The sequence below is a fragment of the Pipistrellus hanaki genome (assembly GCF_964339955.1).
Source record: "Pipistrellus hanaki genome assembly, chromosome: 2".
In the NCBI taxonomy this organism is placed as follows: domain Eukaryota; kingdom Metazoa; phylum Chordata; class Mammalia; order Chiroptera; family Vespertilionidae; genus Pipistrellus; species Pipistrellus hanaki.
Genome location: NC_140504.1, coordinates 81886135 through 81905907, shown reverse-complemented (window position 1 = coordinate 81905907; position 19773 = coordinate 81886135). Strand labels below are relative to the sequence as shown.

The 19773-nt window shown below is 35.2% G+C and overlaps 1 protein-coding gene across 2 annotated transcripts in view; it reads left to right on the top strand.

Annotated features, from left to right (window-relative positions):
• Positions 1-19773, top strand: part of CADM2 (cell adhesion molecule 2) — a 1134397-nt gene that overhangs the window by 1026253 nt on the left and 88371 nt on the right. For both annotated transcript variants that reach the window (XM_084871928.1, XM_084871927.1), the window contains exon 8: positions 4241-4419. In XM_084871928.1, the coding sequence (XP_084728054.1) occupies positions 4241-4419 (179 nt within the window). The remainder of the gene's footprint in view (positions 1-4240; positions 4420-19773) is intronic.

The following is a 19773-nucleotide window of genomic DNA, read 5'->3' as shown; positions in this document are numbered from 1 at the left end:
AATGGTAGTGTCAGAATATAATACAAATAACATCCTTGATGGGTTTAAAGTCCGCATTAAAAAAAAAAAAAGATATTCGCACTGGTAAACTTAAATGAGAACTAGAAGAAATGTGGTCTGTCAGTAGAAATATTATTAAGATATAATATGTATGAAAAGGCAATGCTGGTGGTAACAAGGAAAGACAAACTCATAAATGACAGAAGAAACACTAAAAATTGTTCAAAACAGGCAAAAAGAAAAAGTAATATATGACAAAAGCAGGACTGGAATCCTGAATGCAGTTTTTCAATAAGTATTATGTAGAGATAAATAGAGCTATTACATTAGTCAATGTAAGGAGATAGAAGAGAACAACAAAAAAGGAAAAACAAGAGCTCTCTACTAGAAGATTTGGAAAATTCAAACCTAGACTAATGCTGAATGACTAAGGAAGAATATACCTTAACTAAGAACATAAAAGGAAGGTGGAAACAATTTATTGAAAATCTACAGAAGAGACAAAATGGCAGACACCTCTGAAGAACATTCCTATGTGGAAGAACCCATGATTCCAGAAACTGATGTGAAAGCAACCAGAAAGTATTGAGTACAAGTAAATCTCTAAGGTTAGATGTCATACTGATGGGATTATTTCAAGCCACAGAGACTGAATCTGTCAATATCCTAACAAGGGTATATCAACAAATATGGAAAACCAAACGATGGCCAACAGACTGAAACTATTCAATATACATCCTCATTTTCTTTTCTTTTTAAAATATATTTTATTGATTTTTTTTTTACAGAGAAGAAGAGAGAGGGATAGAGAGTTAGAAACATTGATGAGAGAGAATCATCGATCAGCTGCCTCTTGCACACCCCCTACTGCAGATGTGCCCGCAACCAAGGTATATGCCCTTGACCGGAATCGAACCTGGGACCTTTCAGTCCCAAGGCCGATGCTTTATCCACTGAGCCAAACCGGTTTCGGCTATACATAATCATTTTCAATAAATGAGATTCCAAGAAGTGCAATACCTAAGGACCATTGCTCTAATTTTCCACACAAGTGAAGTGATGCTCAAGGTAATGCAATGAAGGCTTCTTCTACCTTACATGGAACAAGAAATGCTGGACTCAAAAAGGTAAAAGACATTCAAAATCTAATCACAAATATTTGCTGCATACTGAAGTGCTCCAAAGAATTCCAGAAGAATCTTAGTCTATGTTTCCTAGACTACAGAAAAGCCTCTGGCTGCATGGATCCTGAAAATTAGGGGTTGTTCTAAAAGAAAGTGACAGGCCCCAGCACTTGATCTTCCTGATACATAAACAGTGTTGCAGACAGGAAGCCACTGTCAGGATAGAATACGGAGAGACAGAGCAACTTCCTATAGGCAAATGTGTCATGAATGCATTTTTAATCTGTTTAATCTGTACACAGAGCATATCCTATCAAAAAATGCGGCTAACTTCAGAGGAAGGAGGAGTAAAAATAGGTGGAAGAAATATCAGTAGCTTAAGATATGCAGATGACGTATTTTACTGGCAGAAAGTAGCAATGATTTGAAGAAGCTTCTGATGAAAATGAAAAAAGAAAGTAGCAAAGTAGCAATGCATTTGAACGTCAAGGAAACAAACATTAGGACTGCAAAAAAAATGTATGACTTTACATATTGAAATTGTTAAGGATTTTGCTTGCCTTGGTTTTCAATCATTAATTTAAATGAAGACTGCATTCATGAATTTAAGAGAAAGCTGAGACTTAGAAGTGCAGCAATGGAAGAATTAGGAAAGATCAAGAGATGTGTCATTGGAGACAAAAGCTAAGATCATTTACATCAAAGTATCCCCAGCTGCTATGGTTAGTTGGGTGCCAAAGTTGAACAGTGAAGATGCCTAAAAGGAAAACAATTGATTTATTTGAAATATGGTGTTGGTGTTGGAGGAGAGCTCTAAGATACCTGGACCTCCATGTAAGTGAATAAGTGTGTTCTAGAGCAAATTGAACTTGAAACATTGTTGGAGGCAAAAATTACAACAACAAAAAGCAAAAAAAAAAAAAAAAAAAAAAAAAAAAAAAAAAAAAAGCTGCCCTACTTTGGACACGTAATGAAAAGGCACGATTCTCTGGGAAAACAACAAACAAGCCAACAGCAATGCTTGGGAAAATTAAGGCAGCAGGAAAAGAGGAACAACAAATATGAGAGTGATTCACTGGAAAAAAGAAGCGATAGGCAGGAGTCTACAGGAGCTAAGCAGGGCTATTAAGGACAAGACATTGTGACATCACTCATACATATGGTCACCAGGATTTGACTTTATTGCATGGAACATACACAGTCACACATTTATTTTTGTTTTTGTTGCCTGTGCTTTTGGTATTAAATCCAAAAATACTGTCGAGATCAATATCAAGGAACTTGCTGTATATCTTTTCCCTCGAAGTTTGATTGTTTCAGATCTTACATTCAACTCTGTCATTCATTTTGAGATAATGTTTGTGTATTGTGTAAGATAGAAATCCAGCTTTATTATTTCTTTTTGCAATTTTAGCAGTATCATTTATTTAAGAAACTGTCCTTTCTCCGTTGTGTATTCTTGACTCCTTAGTCAAAATTCATTGACCATATATGCACGGGTTTATTTTTGGATTCTTTATTCTGTTCCATTGATCTATATATCTGTATTTATGCCAATATCATACTGGTTTAATTACTATAGATTTTTAATATAGTTTGGAACCATAAAATGTAATCCCTGCAGATAGTTTTCTTGTTCCTCAAAATTGCTTGGTAATTCTGGGTCTTTTGTGGTTCATGAATATTTTAGGATTATTGTTTTGTTTCTTGGAAAAATGTCATTGAAATTTTTATAGGGATTGCATTGAATCTGTAGATGGCTTAGGTAGTATGGGTATTTTAACAATATTAATTTCCTAATTCATAAGAATTAAATATATTTCAATTTATGTGTCTTCTTTAATGTTTTTTATCAATGTCTTACAGTTTTCAGTATACATGTCTTTCATCTATGAGTAATTTTTTCCTAAGTATTTTATTCTTTTTGATTCTGTTGCAAATGGAGTTGTTTTTTTTTATTTATTTATTTTTCTGGGTTTACTACTACTGTATAAAAATGTATTCATTTTTGTATATTTATTCTGTAGTCTGCAACTTTACTGAATTCACTTATTAATTCTAACAGTTTATATTTTGGGGAAGTGTGGGGGTAAAGTCTTTAGGGTTTTCTATATGTACCATGCCATCTATAAACACTGGGTTTTACTTTTTTCCTTTCTGATTTGGGTGCTATTTATTTTTCCTGCTTAATTTCTCTGCCTAAGACATCAAGTACAATGTTGAATAAAAGAGGTCAGAGATGGGATGAGAGTAGGGGACATGTGTGAATGTGGTCAAAAGGTACTACCAGTTGTAAAATAAAAATTCCTGGTGATGTAATAAACAACCTTATTACTATAGTTAACAATATTGTATTGTATATCTGGAAATTGCTAACAGTAATTTTAAAAGTTCTCATCAAACACAAAAATTATATATATATATATATATATATATATATATATATATATATATATATATATATGGCTATGGATGTTAACTAATCTTATTGTTGTTATCATTTTGAAATGCATGCATATGTCAAATCATTATGTTGTATACCTTAAGCTAATACAGCATTATATGTTAATTGTATAGTAATAAAACTAGGGATAAAAATGAGAGAACTATCAGTATAATAACATTTACAGAAATGAGAAAAACAGGAGAGAAAAAAGGGAAAATCTTTACGTGGTCTCAGGCAACAACTGTGTCACAATGGTGGCCCTAGTGCAAAACTATCATTCCAGGAACCTCTGGGAAAAAAGCTGTTCCAATAGCTCCAGGACCATTCTCCAAGCATTAGCAAGTGTGAGTCATTAGCATCAGATCAGGACCACAGGAACTGCTATATATCAGGGACTCCTATGATGACTCAACAAATTACTTTCTTTGTGCATGTCTAAGAAAGTGCATATCCTGCCTAGTTAAGCAGGATAGAATTAAAGTATATTTGTCATCCCTTCAATTCTTCTGAGTGAGTACATAATAGTTCTTTTGTTACCTTATAGAAGTTAGCACATGTTTATGCATAAAATGGGTGTTAAACATTTATAAATTGCTTCCTTTATTTAATTCACAACATATGTAGCACTTCCTTATTTTTTTCTAACTATGCTTGTGTTTACATCTGATAGGCCAGAACCTGTTTTGTGGACAAAGGATGGTGGAGAATTACCAGATCCTGATCGAATGGTTGTGAGTGGTAGAGAGCTAAATATTCTTTTCCTGAACAAAACGGATAATGGCACGTATCGATGTGAAGCCACCAACACCATCGGCCAAAGCAGTGCAGAGTATGTTCTCATTGTACATGGTGAGTACCTTTTGGATGTCATCATATGTGAAAGAATCAATCTCTTGGAAAACTTTTTGAAGTTATCAGTCTTTAGAATAATACACAAAATTAAAGATTTTTCTTTTTCTTTCAGAAGGCCTCATAAGTGTAAATATCTCCAAGATTTATTTTTAAAGTGTTCCAAGTCAAACTAATAAAATTAAATTAAAAGATACATTAAAAATAAAAATTAATTTTGTGATAAGTTTTCCTTATTACAAATATATTGTGTAATTTTGTGTGACTATTAAATTATATTAATGATTTTCTTTCAATTATATTAATGATTTTTTTTCAGTTATACAAATAAATGATTTTAGTTATAAATCAAAATCATAAAGATTATATTTCCCATAAGCTTATTTTGGTTGTATTGTCATTTAAATGTACTTATAATCACTGTAACTGGTTTCACAAAGAATGATAGAATGTTATTGAGATGGAGCAGAAATAGAGGTATGCAATAGTAATGACAACTGTCTTAATTTCTTATGAACAATATTTAAAACACCCACAGACATTTTTTCCACTCCACTAATCTCAGAATTTGAGTATATATAACAAAATTCAGAAATAAATATTAACACACAAAATTGAAAAAGTACATGCTTTTTCCAACCTCCCAAACCACATTATGTTGTTTATAACATAACACTAATGTGTAGGATGGAGATAACTTTTATGAGATTGAAAGATATTGCAATAAAGGGAGTAAGTAAGGTTTCTTTGTTGAAGAATTTCTCAGAGCTTTTTAATATGCAGGGTACACTGTGAATTTCTAAGAGAGAGAGAAGCTATGGGGAGTGGAACATTTTCTTCATATATTTCTCCAAGAAAATTTTACTAAGTCTAGTACTGTGTTCTACACATTATTACAGTATTCCAAATGAGTATTGCATAAATCATGATGCTGTCATAAATCCAGTGGATCTTAGACATAATAAAGAGTGTAGGTTTATTTGATACGTTTTTCTCATGGACTAAATTATAGAATACTATAAGAAGCATGTGTTAGTTTAAAAAAAAAAGAATTTTGAGGTTAAATCTAATTCTTTAAAAATATATTTAAATTTAGGGAAATGATAATTATATTATGCTTTTACCCAGGTATTTATTTTACAGTAATGCTGCTAAAAATGGATAAAGATGGATATATTAAGCTAATATTCTACTTCCAAATTGCTTTAGTGCATACAATCTCTTAATTCTAAATACTACTTTGTTATCAAAGGCAAATGGAGGTTCTATCCTAGACTGTCCTCATGCAAACATCTTGAAGGTAGAGCTGAGAGATTAATTTCTAGCATATTATGAATTGTGCATATTCTATATTTTGAGAAAGAACAGCCTAATCAAATTAGACTGATATATTGGAATTAAATGTGGTGAATCCTTGTAGACACTCCTGCCACCTAAATTAGATCCTTAGAGCATAATTCAGGAGTAGCTTTCCATTCATGCTGACCTGGCTGTGTGGATCACGCACTCATGTAAATGAGGTCTAATCAGATTGTCCCTTAACTTTTTAAGTGCTTCTCTCACCTGAGAGTCTCTTGGGGCCTGGGGGATTGTTGCACAGCATGTCACATTATGTAGAAAGCAATGTGAAATTAAAAATACAGAATGAGAAGGAAGTGACAGAAAAATCATATAATTCAATAAAAAGAATGTTGTTTGTTTTTTTTAAAGTACTTCAAGTGGGGAAAATTCCTACGTGTTCCAAGTGTTTGCGAGCCAGCCAACAGCATGATTTCCTAAGTAGCCAAGCTGCCTTTGGGTAGTTGGCAGTTGACACATTTCTAATAAATGCTTTTCTAAGCACTTTGTAAGAAGTAATTTTTGGCTTTGCTTTGTGAACTACAATTTGTCAAAAGCACCCCATAGATTAATGCTATTCATGCGACTATATAAATGCTGTGAAGTTCAACAGTAGTTTACCCAGGATTATCGACACGAGTAATGAGAGTCTCGATGAAACAGTGAGGCCCTATTACACTGTGTTTAAAAGGCCTCCAATTGGGTTCATTACAAAATAAAGGTGTTTTTTTTCACCCCTTTTGCACACAGAGTGTAACGTTTCATTAGTCACTGGTTGTATAAATACAAAAAGCTACTCTCTCCTGTTAATGGTTTGGCTGTTTCAAAACCCTACTAAATGATGAAATTTGAGTGGCATTTAGATCCATAATGAATGCTGCCTGCATTTCCGAATGGGGAGATGAATGATCATTTGTGAGAACTTCACCCTTTTATCTTTTACACCACGGTTGGTTGTACATTAGCTGCGATAATTTAGTATTGCTCCAGCGCAGGAGGGCCTTTCAGCAGCTGAGACCTTGCCTTTGTGCCACACTCGCCTAGGTTCTATTGATTCCTAACTTGATGGAGGTCGGAGCGCTTTCCTGTGAAATCATCTGCTATGTAGATGTCGTCCTAATAGCTGGATTTTATTCTTTGGGTGTCAATGAAAGTTCATTACTTAAATGTTAGCACATTTAATTGTTAGCAGCACTGACATTTTGTATTGTGGACACTGGAGGGTTTTATTATTTCACTTCCTAATTACACCTTTGCAGATTTCAGCATTAGAACTTTAGATGGCAATTTGAAACTGCCAGTTTGAAATTCTGGGCCTCACACTTTTAACATGCAAATACTTGTAGGATGAAACATTATACTTATGAAACATTTGCATTATGGAAATTCTTTAGGAAAGAAAGTAGCATTTTTATTAACAAGCTCAGCAATGAAAAAAAAATTAATGTTAAATTGGTAGTCATAGTCAGAATATTAATTTCTGTGAGCACAGTAAGCTTCAGTGTTTGCCTTTATAAAGATATTAAAGTTACTTTTGTGTTATTAGTAGGATCCTGTTATTAAATTAGAATGACAGGTTACTTTCATATGTATTAATTGTCTTGAATTATGTCATTGCATTGCTGTGTTGACCATTTGTAGAACTCAGATCAAGAGAAAAATTCATTCATCCACTAACTAGATATTTAGCATTTATCCACTGAGTATAAAAACACTATACAAATAAGGTCAATAGTAATCAAGAAGTGTAGAGTTTAACACAGAAAATAAGTTAAGCATTCAAGTAATTATGATACAAAAGTAGAAGAGCTACAGGAGAATGGCCATACAATGATGTAGCTTTTCAAAGTCTGCAAGAATGTGGTCCAAGTATCTGGAATTCTTAAAAATAGTAATACAGCACTCCTGGATTATCCATAAACTAATGGCATGTGTCATAAATAGAAGCACCCAAAACAGCATCAGGTACATAGATATGCACCAATTAGACTTATTATTATTATATTAAAATATTATATTCTTGGAATTCTTTGTTTACTCAAGTTTCCATATATCTCTTTCCACATCTTGGCATTTTTTATCCTTTAATATCATCAATTTTGCTACACATGGTGCACATGCACACACTGCACAAACACAAATATACTATGGAAAACCAAAGATTCTGGACACCATAATTGTAAAGAGCCCCCAACCACATAGTTCAGTAAAGGAAACAGAATTATTTACATAATAATTCCCTTGAGAGTCATGGCCCTTACTACAGGCAATTCATGCATGCCTTGTCTATAAGCCCTCAACTGGTCAGAATTTGAAATGCTATTGTTAACATGGTGCCAATCCATGTGTAAAGTGTCATCATCAATTATAATTAATGTGATTTTTTTGTTTTCAATTTTTCCCATTTTAAGATTAGTTAACCTGTTTTGTGTCCAGAACTTTATGTAGAAACATTTGAACACTTTGACTGAATTTAACCAATAATTTCAATAACCCATTTCATCAAAATAAAAATCTGTTGCTAAATTTATGTTGGATTAAAGATATTTTGAGACTGACACATCTGTCCTTTATTTTCTTTTTTATTGAAGTATAACTGATAGAATGCTTTATTAGTTTATTAATATTTATATATATATATTGAAAAAAGCACATCAAAATTATTACTAGTAGCCAGCCGAAACCGGTTTGGCTCAGTGGATAGAGCATTGGCCTGCGGACTGAAAGGTCCCAGGTTCAATTCTGGTCAAGGGCGTGTACCTTGGTTGTGGGGCAAATCCCCAGTAGAGGCTGTACAAGAGGCAGCTGAGAGATGATTCTCTCCCATCAATGTTTCTAATTCTCTATACCTCTCTCTTCTTCTCTGTAAAAAATCAATAAAATATATTTTTTAAAAATATATTATTAGTAACCTTATTATATTAAGGGCAATATCATTTCAGTACTTCGATGTGAAACTTACTCATGAGTTACACATAATTCACTGTCCATATTCTTCCCTGAATAGTACTCAAAGCATAAACTAAGTTATCTGTGTTAAAGAACAAGAATGTTCTAAATCCTTGCTAACTGAGAATAAAAGACTTAACAGTATAGTAAAATAAGTGACATAGTATATTGAGTAGGACAAAAGTTATAATCATCCTTGTTTCTCTGATGCAACATCAAATTGAAAGAATTTAGATAAAATATTTCTTCCCCAACCAAAGACTATCTGGATCTTGATCTTCTAGCATAGAGAACCTAGCAGATACCTATTTATCATGTAAGAGATGGCTGCAGAGAATTACAAATGACGGTAGGCTAATCTTATTTTCTTGTTGGAAGACATTCAAGTGTTCCTATTCATTTGTCATCAATAGATTAAAACAATATTATTTTGAAACATATATCACCTGGGAGATTTTGAGAAACTACCTAAGGAAAGTGTGAAACACAAATTACTATATTCCCCTTAAATCCTAAACTTATTGCTTCTCAACTTTCCCTAGAGCAATTTGTAACCACTCTTCAAAATACAAATGGAAGATGGACAAAAAAGCTGAAACTCTTTAATATCACCTCCAGACTCAAAGCCCTCCCCGGGGTTCAAGGATAAATCCAGTTATTCAAGTAGGAAAAAAATGAGCAACATATTTCTTCTTGTACCAGTAGCTACAGTACTACAGAAGGCCCAGATTACAGAAGAGAAACAGGGAGTCTAATTAGAGCATCTGTGCAGACCCACTCCACAGAGGACCCTGCTCAGGGTTGTCCCAGAGGTCATAACAGAGCTGAGATGCACTGTTCCAGAACGTTTTTTATGATGTTCCCCAGCTCTCTTCAAATTTACTTTTCCTATTACCACAACATCCCTCATATGAGACTTAAAATTATTTTGCCACTGTTCTACTACTAGTAACTTATTCCATCACTTTGTTTCCTACTTGTATGAATACACTTTTGTAACAATTCAGTACTTCATTATCTTAATGTTTATTATTCTTACTTTGTTTCTTTTTGGTATTTTTCAACTTCACTTTTTTTCCATTTCTATATATTTATTTATTTATTTATTTATTTATTTATTTATTTAATAATTCTTTATTGTTGAAAGTATTACATAGGTTCCCCTTTTCCCCCCATTGGCCCCTCCACCCCACCACCAACCCTACTCTAAGCCTTCAGTATCCTACTGTCTGTGTCCATGGATTATGCATATGTGCATACAAGGTCTTTGGTTGATTATCTCTCCCACCCACCTACCTTCCGCTGCCTTCCCTCTTCCCTCTGAGATTCTACACTCTGTTCCATGCTTCCATGTCTTTGGATCCAAGTCATTCATCAGCTTATTTTATTACTTAGATTCCACATGAGTGTGATCATGTGATACTTGTCTTTCTCTGACTGATTTATTTTATGTAGCATGAAAATATTTTGAATTAAATTAGCCGCCATGAATCTTGAATCTTTCCAGGTTTTTACATATATATATATATATATATATATATATATATATATATATATATAAATTTATGTATATATGTATATATATATACATATATAAATATATGTATATATATAAATATATGTATATATGTATATATATATAAATATTTATATACTGGGCCTCTAGGATATAAATAATTAAAATTCTCCATTCATAGTATTATCATAGTAGAAAATGAAACACAATAAAAAGCTTCTTTATATTTATGTAATACCAGTAAGTTTATTAGCAGTTGCTGACTTGATATCCATAAAATATTGTTGATGTTATGATTGCTTTGGTTATTTGTTCATGTGAAAATTGAATACTGATGAAAGATGCAATATTGCTTTTTTGTTTGTTTGTTTCCTGGATATTTTACCTCAAACTAACACACTTACCAAATAAGTTCTTCACATTTTATTGTTAGAGTAGGAAGCATTATAAAAGTAATGTTTCATATTTTTAATTTGAAAAGTATCAAATACTATTACTTCTAGAAATATATATATATATATGCTTTAGTCTAGTGAAAGGTATCAAGCCATTAAATATCCCTTTCTAGTTTTAAAGAATTGATAAAAAAAATTCTACTTTCATTTTACTATGCTTTTATTGTTAATAACAAATGTCAAAAATATTCAGAATGTTGCGTACCAAGATATTACAGACTCTGTCACCAAGCCATGCTTCCAAGTTTTGTTGCTCATTTACACATTTATCTTTTCCAGTGACTAAAAGTAAATGCAAGGTCACTTTCAATCCTATATGCGGATTCCCCATTTCAGTTGATATGTTTACCATAGGAGAAACCCAAAATGAGTAATGAAGGGAGCCTTTCTTTCCGTTTAACAAATATTTCCAAGCCACCTATTATCTTTAAAAAAAAACCAAAAAACTTAACTAGTCTAAAAAAAAAATAAGTTGAATTGCTTTAGGGTTATTAGAACTTGATCCTAAATATAGCAAAATAGCTAATACATGTGTAGGTAAATGCAGTAATGATTATGAAACAGATTAGGAATATCATAAAATAATATCCTAAATTTATTTTTAAAATATTTTAAACTAGAACTAAGCAGATATGATTATAATGCATACTTTATTAGTCTTACAGCATTTAATTCACATATTCATATTATGACTATCAGTGATTTAAAAGCTAATGAGGACTTTCACAACATTAAAATAAAAGTTGTACTCTGTACATCATCTATATATATATATATATATATATATATGTGTGTGTGTGTGTGTGTGTGTATATATATATATATATATATATATATATATATATATATATATGCATAAGGGACCATTGCAACAGAACAGACAATCAAACAGGCTGCATGGGGCAACAAGGCCTGCAGGGAGGTTAGTGAGGGGCAGCCAAATGACCCAGCAGCAGGCTGTATGGGATGACCAGACCAGCAGGGGTTTGGTGAGGGGAGACCAAATGACTAAGCACCAGGCTGTGTGGGACAAGCCAGCAGCAGGGGAGACAGGGAGGGGAGACCAAAGGAACAAACAGCAGGCTGCAAATGGGGGAGGGGGCAGTTGGGGACGACAAGGCCGGCTGAGGGGGTAAGCAGGCAGGTGAGTAGTTAGGAGCCATTGGTCCCGGATTGTGGACATTCCCCAAGGGTCCTAGATTAGAGAAGATGTAGGCTGGGCTGAGGGCTCCCCTCCCCCATGCATGAAGTTCATGCACCAGGCCTCTAGTAGTAAATATGTAGCTAGACTAAAAAGTTGGCAGTTGTGTAACCTTGATTATCACAGTTACCAAGGGATGAATATTTAGAAACATTGAAAGGCTACACCAATCTATTTGCTCTTAGTGGTACTGGTGGGCAAGGGGATACAGATCACAATGGAAATAAAACAGTGAATCTTTGCATTCAGATGCAAAAGTGGGGAGCAGGAAAGGGAAGCCTGAATTATGGACAGATGTACCCCGTAGGGAACATTAAAAGGAATTCAGCTGCAATCTGTTCCCTCGCATGGAAATAGACTTACCAGTTGGTAAATTAATTTTGTGTTCTCATAATGAGCATTTTCCCCTTTGGAGAAGCTTTCTTTAGTGGCATAAATGTAAGTATAACCGTGCAGGAAGAAAAGGATAGAAAAGACATCCATACAGAACAATAAACGGCCACTAATGGAAGAACCCAATGATTTCTTCTCTCATCTCAAGTTGAGAGTTTCCAGACACTACCCTAGCTGGACAAGCCTGAAAACAGTACCTTCTTTAGCAGCTGGACGGCTGAGATAAAACTCATCATCCCTGGACATGGATAAGCAGGGATAGCTGTGACGCCAGTGGGAAGGGGCACCTCTGACTGCAGGAACACGCTGTTGCTCTGCAGAGAAAAGTGGAAGGGGATCAAATAGTGGAGCCAGGGGCACTGTGTTCATTAGAAAATGTTTTAAAAGGTGTATGTGTACAAGCATATGCAGCAGAGAGCAGGCTTCATTCCACAGCTTTGTTTTCAGATGAGCATGAAGTGGATGGATTAGGCTTTCACCTTTCAGAGTGAGAATTCTGTTCACTGGTAGCATTTTGTGGGAAATGTTTATGTGACAGTAAGATGACCACTGGCTCAAATATCCAGGAGAAAAACTCACATTCCTATCTGAAGGCAGGAAAGAATCTACTACTTAACAACTTCAACATTTTAAATAACTTTTCTTTCATTATTTAATGTGCAAATAAGGGTATATTGTAACTCTACAAAAATGTATGGAGCTCTTCTATGGACATATATTGTATTTGCATCCATTCATTAGAGAATTTGAGCAATGTGCAATGGGCCATGGGGGAAATTTTGGTATCTGTCTTCAGAAACAAAGGCGTACCTAACTAGGAGATACAAATTTTACAGAAACATTGCTTTGTAGCTTCTTCCAATGTAGCTTTCACAAACACTGCAATATCATATATAATGGATTATTCCATAAACTAAGATTTATCCTTGATTCCTCTCTACTTTCCTCTCCAATTTATCAGCACAGTCTTTTGACACTTTTTCTAAACCATGCCCCAATTATGTCCACTGTCCACCATCCTATCCAGCCTAGACTATTGAAACATTATTTTGTATTTATTTGGCTCAGGCCATCCCATGCCCCAAGGGAACCCCCACCCTGATCCAGGACACCCTTCAGGGCAAACCAGCTGGCCCCCACCCATGCACCAGGCATCTATCCTATCTATCTACCTTGTTTCCTCAAAAATAAGACATTGTCTTATATTAATTTTTTCTCCCAAAGTTGCGCTAGGTCTTATTTTCGGAGGATGTCTTATTTTCAGGGAAACATGGTAATAAAAGAGTAATATGCAGATTGACCATCACTCCAACACACAAGATGGCTGCCCCCATGTGGTCAAAGATCCTGTCCCCATATGGACACTAGATGGCCACCACAAGATGGCCAGCAGGGGAGGGCAGTTGGGAGGCACCAGGTCTGCAAGGGAGGGCAGTTGTGGGCAATCAGGCAAGTGGGGGAAGGCAGTTGAAGGTGATCAACCCTGCAGGGTAGGGCAGTTAGGAGTGACCAGGCCGGCAGAGAAGGGAAGTTTGGGGCAAATGAGTTGGCAGGGGTGTAGTTAGGCATCAATCAGGCTGGCATGGGAGTGGTTAGGGAATGCTCAGGCTGGCAGGTTGAAGCAATTAGGGGCAATCAGGAAGGCAGACAGGTGAGCACTTGGGAACCAGAAGTCCTGGATTGTGAGAGTGCAGTCAGACATCCCTCGAGGGGTCCCAGATTGGAAATGGTGCAGGCTGGGCTGAGGGATAACCCCCCACGCCCATGCATGAATTTCGTGCACTGGGCCTCTAGTTCTGTTAATATTATCCTTAGTGTTTACTAGGGATTATCTTCTATGGTTCAACAAAGTGGATGTACTTATTAACATGCAGGCACAAAAAGTACCATTGTTGTGCTCGGTATTGTTATAGTATAGCAAGTTTATAATAATAATCTTTGAAACACTCCCACATTCTGTTTTAAATTTTATTTTAATAAACTTTTACATTATCATATTAAATAATATATCTGGGTGTATTTTATTACCTTAACAAATTGTACATAAGAAATATGTAAGAGATCAACCAAAGGACTTGTATGCATATAAGCATAACCAATGGACACAGGGACAAGCTATGAGATGATAAAGGGGAGAGAGGGGGGGCATATGTAATACTTTCAACAATAAAGAATTTAATGTAATAATAACAATAATTAATAAATATGTATGTGAAAATTAGAATTCACTAAAATTAATACTGTGTAATAACTTCCAGTTTAATTACAATATTTTTTAACCTATATGTTTTCCATAGCATAGTACAGTAGCATAATATGAGCTTAAATTATTGCATTTTTTAATTGTGAACCGACACCTTTAGGGGTTCTTTATATCTCCTAAAGTCATACACAAAAATATCTGCACTTACAAGTTTCTTGAGTTAAGGTATTTTTCATTCAGAGTATCAGTCTGGTCTGAAGTGTTTATATAAACGTCCAGGTCTAAACTCTTCACTTTGGGTAGAGGTTAAATTATATGAAAAACGTCTGCTGTATTACGACATAACTTAGGTGAAAAATTCAAGTATCTGGATTTCTCAATCCGTGTTTTTTTAGTACATTACACTTCCTTTTGTGTATATTCGCATTTGCTTTAATGCGATTTTCTTTTAATGGCTGATAGTCTTATTCTTCCCTAGGAAATTGGCACCCTTACAGAACAGAACATATTTTATCAAATTATCTGATTTACTTTTTGGAAAAGTACTTTTAGGAGAATGCTCACGATATTGAAATAGCTGGAGCTAAATAATATAGAATGACCCATTTCAAAGACATTTTTTCCTGCTTTACATTTGACTTTGCCTTTGTCAGTTTGGAATGTAAAGGAGTATTTTAAAAGAAAATAATGTACACACTTTTTTTCAAATAACAGACTGATTTTATTCATAACTCTTCTTGTAATTACATAGGACTGTTGGTTACCACCTACAGTTTAAAATTGCAGTACTTTTCATTTTTCAAGAATAGCTTTCCTTTATTATTGTATAAGGATTCCATTTAGTTTGTGAAGCCACTGGAAACTATCAGAGGGATGAATTATTCAAATGTAAATTTTAAAAGGGTTCCGTTCTAGGAAGAAGATGAGGTTACCTTGTGATGCTCAAGGAGGAGGCCAGTCAAGGCCTCGTCAACCTGGTGGCTGTCATTTAAGGAAGAGCCTCGGTGCCGTTTGTCATACTTATGCTCTAAGCCGTGTAGCTGAACCTAAAAAAGCAAATAAAATAAACCTTTTCTGTTACAATTGCTTCCAGTGGCAATTCAATTACCAGTAAAAAGGTTGATGACGCCATATTATTTTTAAGGCTAGTAAATGGGAGTAGTTTCTATCAAAAAGATACTTCTTACCTCAATACGTCTAACACACACTGAATTCTGAGGCTCCTATATCTCCATTAAATCCTTGGTTTGAATCCACTCCGGTTACCCAGGACCACCTTGGGGAGTTACTGACATAAAGCAGAAAGGAAGCAGACATATGAAGTCCAGACTAAATGGCTTTTTTTTTTCTATTGAACACTAGTCCTTGGAGAAAAACAAGCCTCTAAGACACTTTAGACTTAATTTTGCTTCAAAAATCCATTCTGAATGGGCCAGAATGCCATTTTTAAAAAGAGAATCTGCCACAAAACAAAAAAGGTTGACAAGTTAGAAATTATTGTACACTGCTTTTGTAGAGAACAGAACATACCTTTAACCTGAAAAGCTCGTTATTAGAAAAAAGATGCTGTACCACTCTCCAATTTATTGTATACAACACTTGTTGGAACTGATTTCACTTTGACAAGGTTAGAAGAGATCTGTTGTGCTCTAATAAGCCTGGATAACAAAATGTGGTTGCATATTTTTGAATCCCATCATTAGGATGTGAGAAAAAGGGCACTTTTGTATTGCTTTTAAATGTGATGATTTGGAGCTCTAACACTTAAAATAATTGAAAAACTGAATTCAGTATATAAGGTTCTTTAGTATGCTGCTTTTTTTTTTTTTAACTTTTTAGAAATTATTTACACTTAAAAACTCTTGGCAGGAATTCCTAAATATTACCTCATATATGTTAAGAGGAGGAAGAAGAAGAAGAAGCAGTAACTGATCATTAAACATGGTTAGGCTCAATTACTGATTCATGTTATTAAATATGATACTATTCCCTATCTTCTGACATCATTGTCACTACCACCAGAAAGAGCGTTATTTATAAAGCCCCAGTAAAATTCAAAACATTGAGCAAAGCACAGAAGTCTTTGATCTCCGATATCTTATCTTGTTGGTTCATGAATACAGGTAATTCATAAATGTTATAGCCTTCCAGCTTCCAACCACTGATTTCATGAAGAGCTGGTTGTATATTTTTTGTATGGTGAACTTTATTATTAACTAGGTGCCTAATGCACAAAATCCGTGCAAGAGTAGGCCTTCTCAGCCATGGCTGCCTGTATTCCTCCCTCAAAGCCGCCGGGTGGCTGCCTAGATCCCGTGTCTGTAGCCCCGGCTTCCTCCTGGAAGGACGTCCAGGAGGGCATCTGGTTAATTAAGCATATCACACTTTTATTATTATGGATAAGAGTTAGAATAATAGAGGGCATCAGTTGATTACGAAAATTTAAAAATGTTACTATATCATCCCACATGTATTTTGTAATATTGTTCAGATGAGGCAGGAGACAGAGATGTGCAGCTAGTAAGAAGCATATAGCTCTGGGTGTGGTTGCTCATAGATAGTAAGATATCATGAATGTAAACATCATTGTAATGGGGGGATCAAGGGAGTAGTGACAATGTGAGGAACGTAGTAGATAAAATCAAAAGCATGATGCATATTGAGAGAGAAAGGAAATCAGTTTGAATTTAGTTGGCCAAGGATGTCTTCACAGAGCAGGAGGGAATCAGGCGGAAAGTTGAGAGTACTGTTTTTTATTAGATAGATAAAGAAAGGAAGGCTAGTTTAAGGTAGGAATTGGGTGATACTGAGGTGTTGGGTAAAAATAATTTGTCCCAAAGCAAAGTGATATTTTAATTATTTTTTTCCTTTTTATTACATTTATTGGGATGACACTGGTTAACAAAATTATACAGGTTTCAAGTATACAATTCTAAACACATCATCCATATAGTGTGTTGTGTGAGCACCACCTCAAGTCAAGTCCCCACCCATTACCATTCATATCCCAATACCCTCCTCTACCCCCCCATCACCTCCACTGACAATCACCACACTGTTGTCCATTTCCATGAAATCTTTCTCTCTTTTTTCTTTTTTGCTCAATCCCTTCACCCACCACCCACCCAAAGTCCCACACCCACTGCAGCAGTCGACAGCTGCCCTCTATCTATGAGTTTATCTGTATTTTGATTGTCTGTTCATTACATTGCAAATATGAGTGAAGTAATATGTCTGGCTTATTTCACTTAAAACAGTGTTCTTCAGATCCATCCATGTGATTGCAAAAGGTAAAATGCCCTTATATTTTATGTCTGAGTAGTATTCCTTTGTGTAAATGTACCATAGCTGTTTTATTATTTCATCTACTGATGTACATTTGGGCAAAATTATATTTTTAAAAATAAAGACATATTGATTTATAAAGATAGAAATTATAGTTTACTAGAAAGAGATGTACATAAATACCATGGTAGTGCTGAAACCTGTTTGGCTCAGTGGATAGAGCATCGACCTGTGGACTGAAGGGTCCCAAGTTCGATTCCAGTCAAGGGTATGTACATTGGTTGCTGGCACATTCCCGGTAGGGGGTGTGCAGGAGGCAACTGGTTGATGTTTCTCTCTTGACATTTCTAGCTCTCGATTCCTCTCCCTTCCTCTCTGTGGAAAATCAATAAATATATATTTTTAAAAATACCATTGTGGTATACTATGTAATAACTATGTGTGAGGTTGTGTGCAAAGTGCTTAAAAACAAACAGTGAATGAAGATATTAACTCTTTGCAGAATTGAAGGTGCTTTATAAATGAGGTCATATTTAAGCTATACTAGAAGGACAGAGAAGAAAGAGAAAACTATTGCCATAAAATAGAATGTGGCTTTGAGATCATGACAGCAATGAGAATAAGCAGAGTTAGTCTAGAATTTGGGAAAGCACTGAGTTAAGGCCAGATGTCTTCCTGTGTACTAGGCTCTGTCTTCTTTGTTCGTGTTAAACTAACACTATGAGAAATATGAAAGCCATTAATATATACTCTCAGGAACTCTAGCCCTGTTGTTTCAGCAAAGTTTAACATTTTGAAATGTTAGTGGTTGCAGTTTTGGGGTTCAAATCAAAATCATGGGTATTGAGCAGGAAAGAGGGTGAACTGATACATTTATCATAAAGTTTTGCCATGGTCCCCGGACACAGATTCTAGCTTCCTGATTTAACAACTTTGTGTGTGAGCTGAAATTGTGCTTCTTCAAGTAATTAGTTTCTTATAGAATGAACTCATATTATTTATAGTACATTTATTTATAACCCAATATTCACTCCAATGAAACTTTTAGCCTTCATAGACTTTGTATGCACTAGTATGCAATTATGCTACTGACTAGATTTGAGATTCTGTCTGATATTATTGAATTACTCCTGAGTTTTCCTTTTATATAAGAATAGTACTTTATATATGTTATAAGTAAAATGAAAAGTAGAATTTGTATTCATGTATTGGTAAAACTATAATAAAATATTTTTATGACTTGAAACCTTTACTTTTTTCAGTTGATGAAATGCTGACATTTTTCCTTTAAAGAAATATAGTATGGGAATTTAAACTTAGGAAGAGAGCACAGTCTTTTACTAATATTTGCTTTGAGAAGAGCTACAATCAGATAGCTAAAATAAATGATTTCCATATGGAAGTTTTGTAGAAGAATCTGCATTATACAAAATAAATAAAATATTCTCTTAGTAATATAATATACTAGTGGCCTGGTGCAAAAAATTTATGCATGTGGGGGGTGTCCCTCAGCTCGGCCTGCACCCTTTTCAATCTGGGACCCCTCCAAGCATGTCCTACTGATGGTTTGCAGGGATCAGGCCTAAACTGGCAGTCGGACATCCCTCTTGCAATCCAGACCTCCTAGATCCTAACTACTCACCTGCCTGCCTGCCTGATTGCCCCTAACCACTCTGCTTGCTGGCCTGCTCACCCCCAACTGACCCCATGCCAGTGTGCTCACCCCCAACTGCCCTCCCTGCTGACCTGCTCACCCCCATCTTTCCTCTCCACTTGCCTGCTCACCCCCAACTACCCCCTCCCATGGCCTGCTCACTCCAAAATTCCCCCTCATTATCCTGATCACCTCCAACTGACCCCCAACTGCCCTCCCCCTGCTGGTAAGTTTATCCCCAATGGCTCCCCCACCCCAGCCTAATCACTCACAACTACCACCTCATCCTGGCCTGATCACCCACAACTGCCCTCTAACCTCCTCAACCTCTGCCCAACCACCATGGCTGTGTCCAGAAGA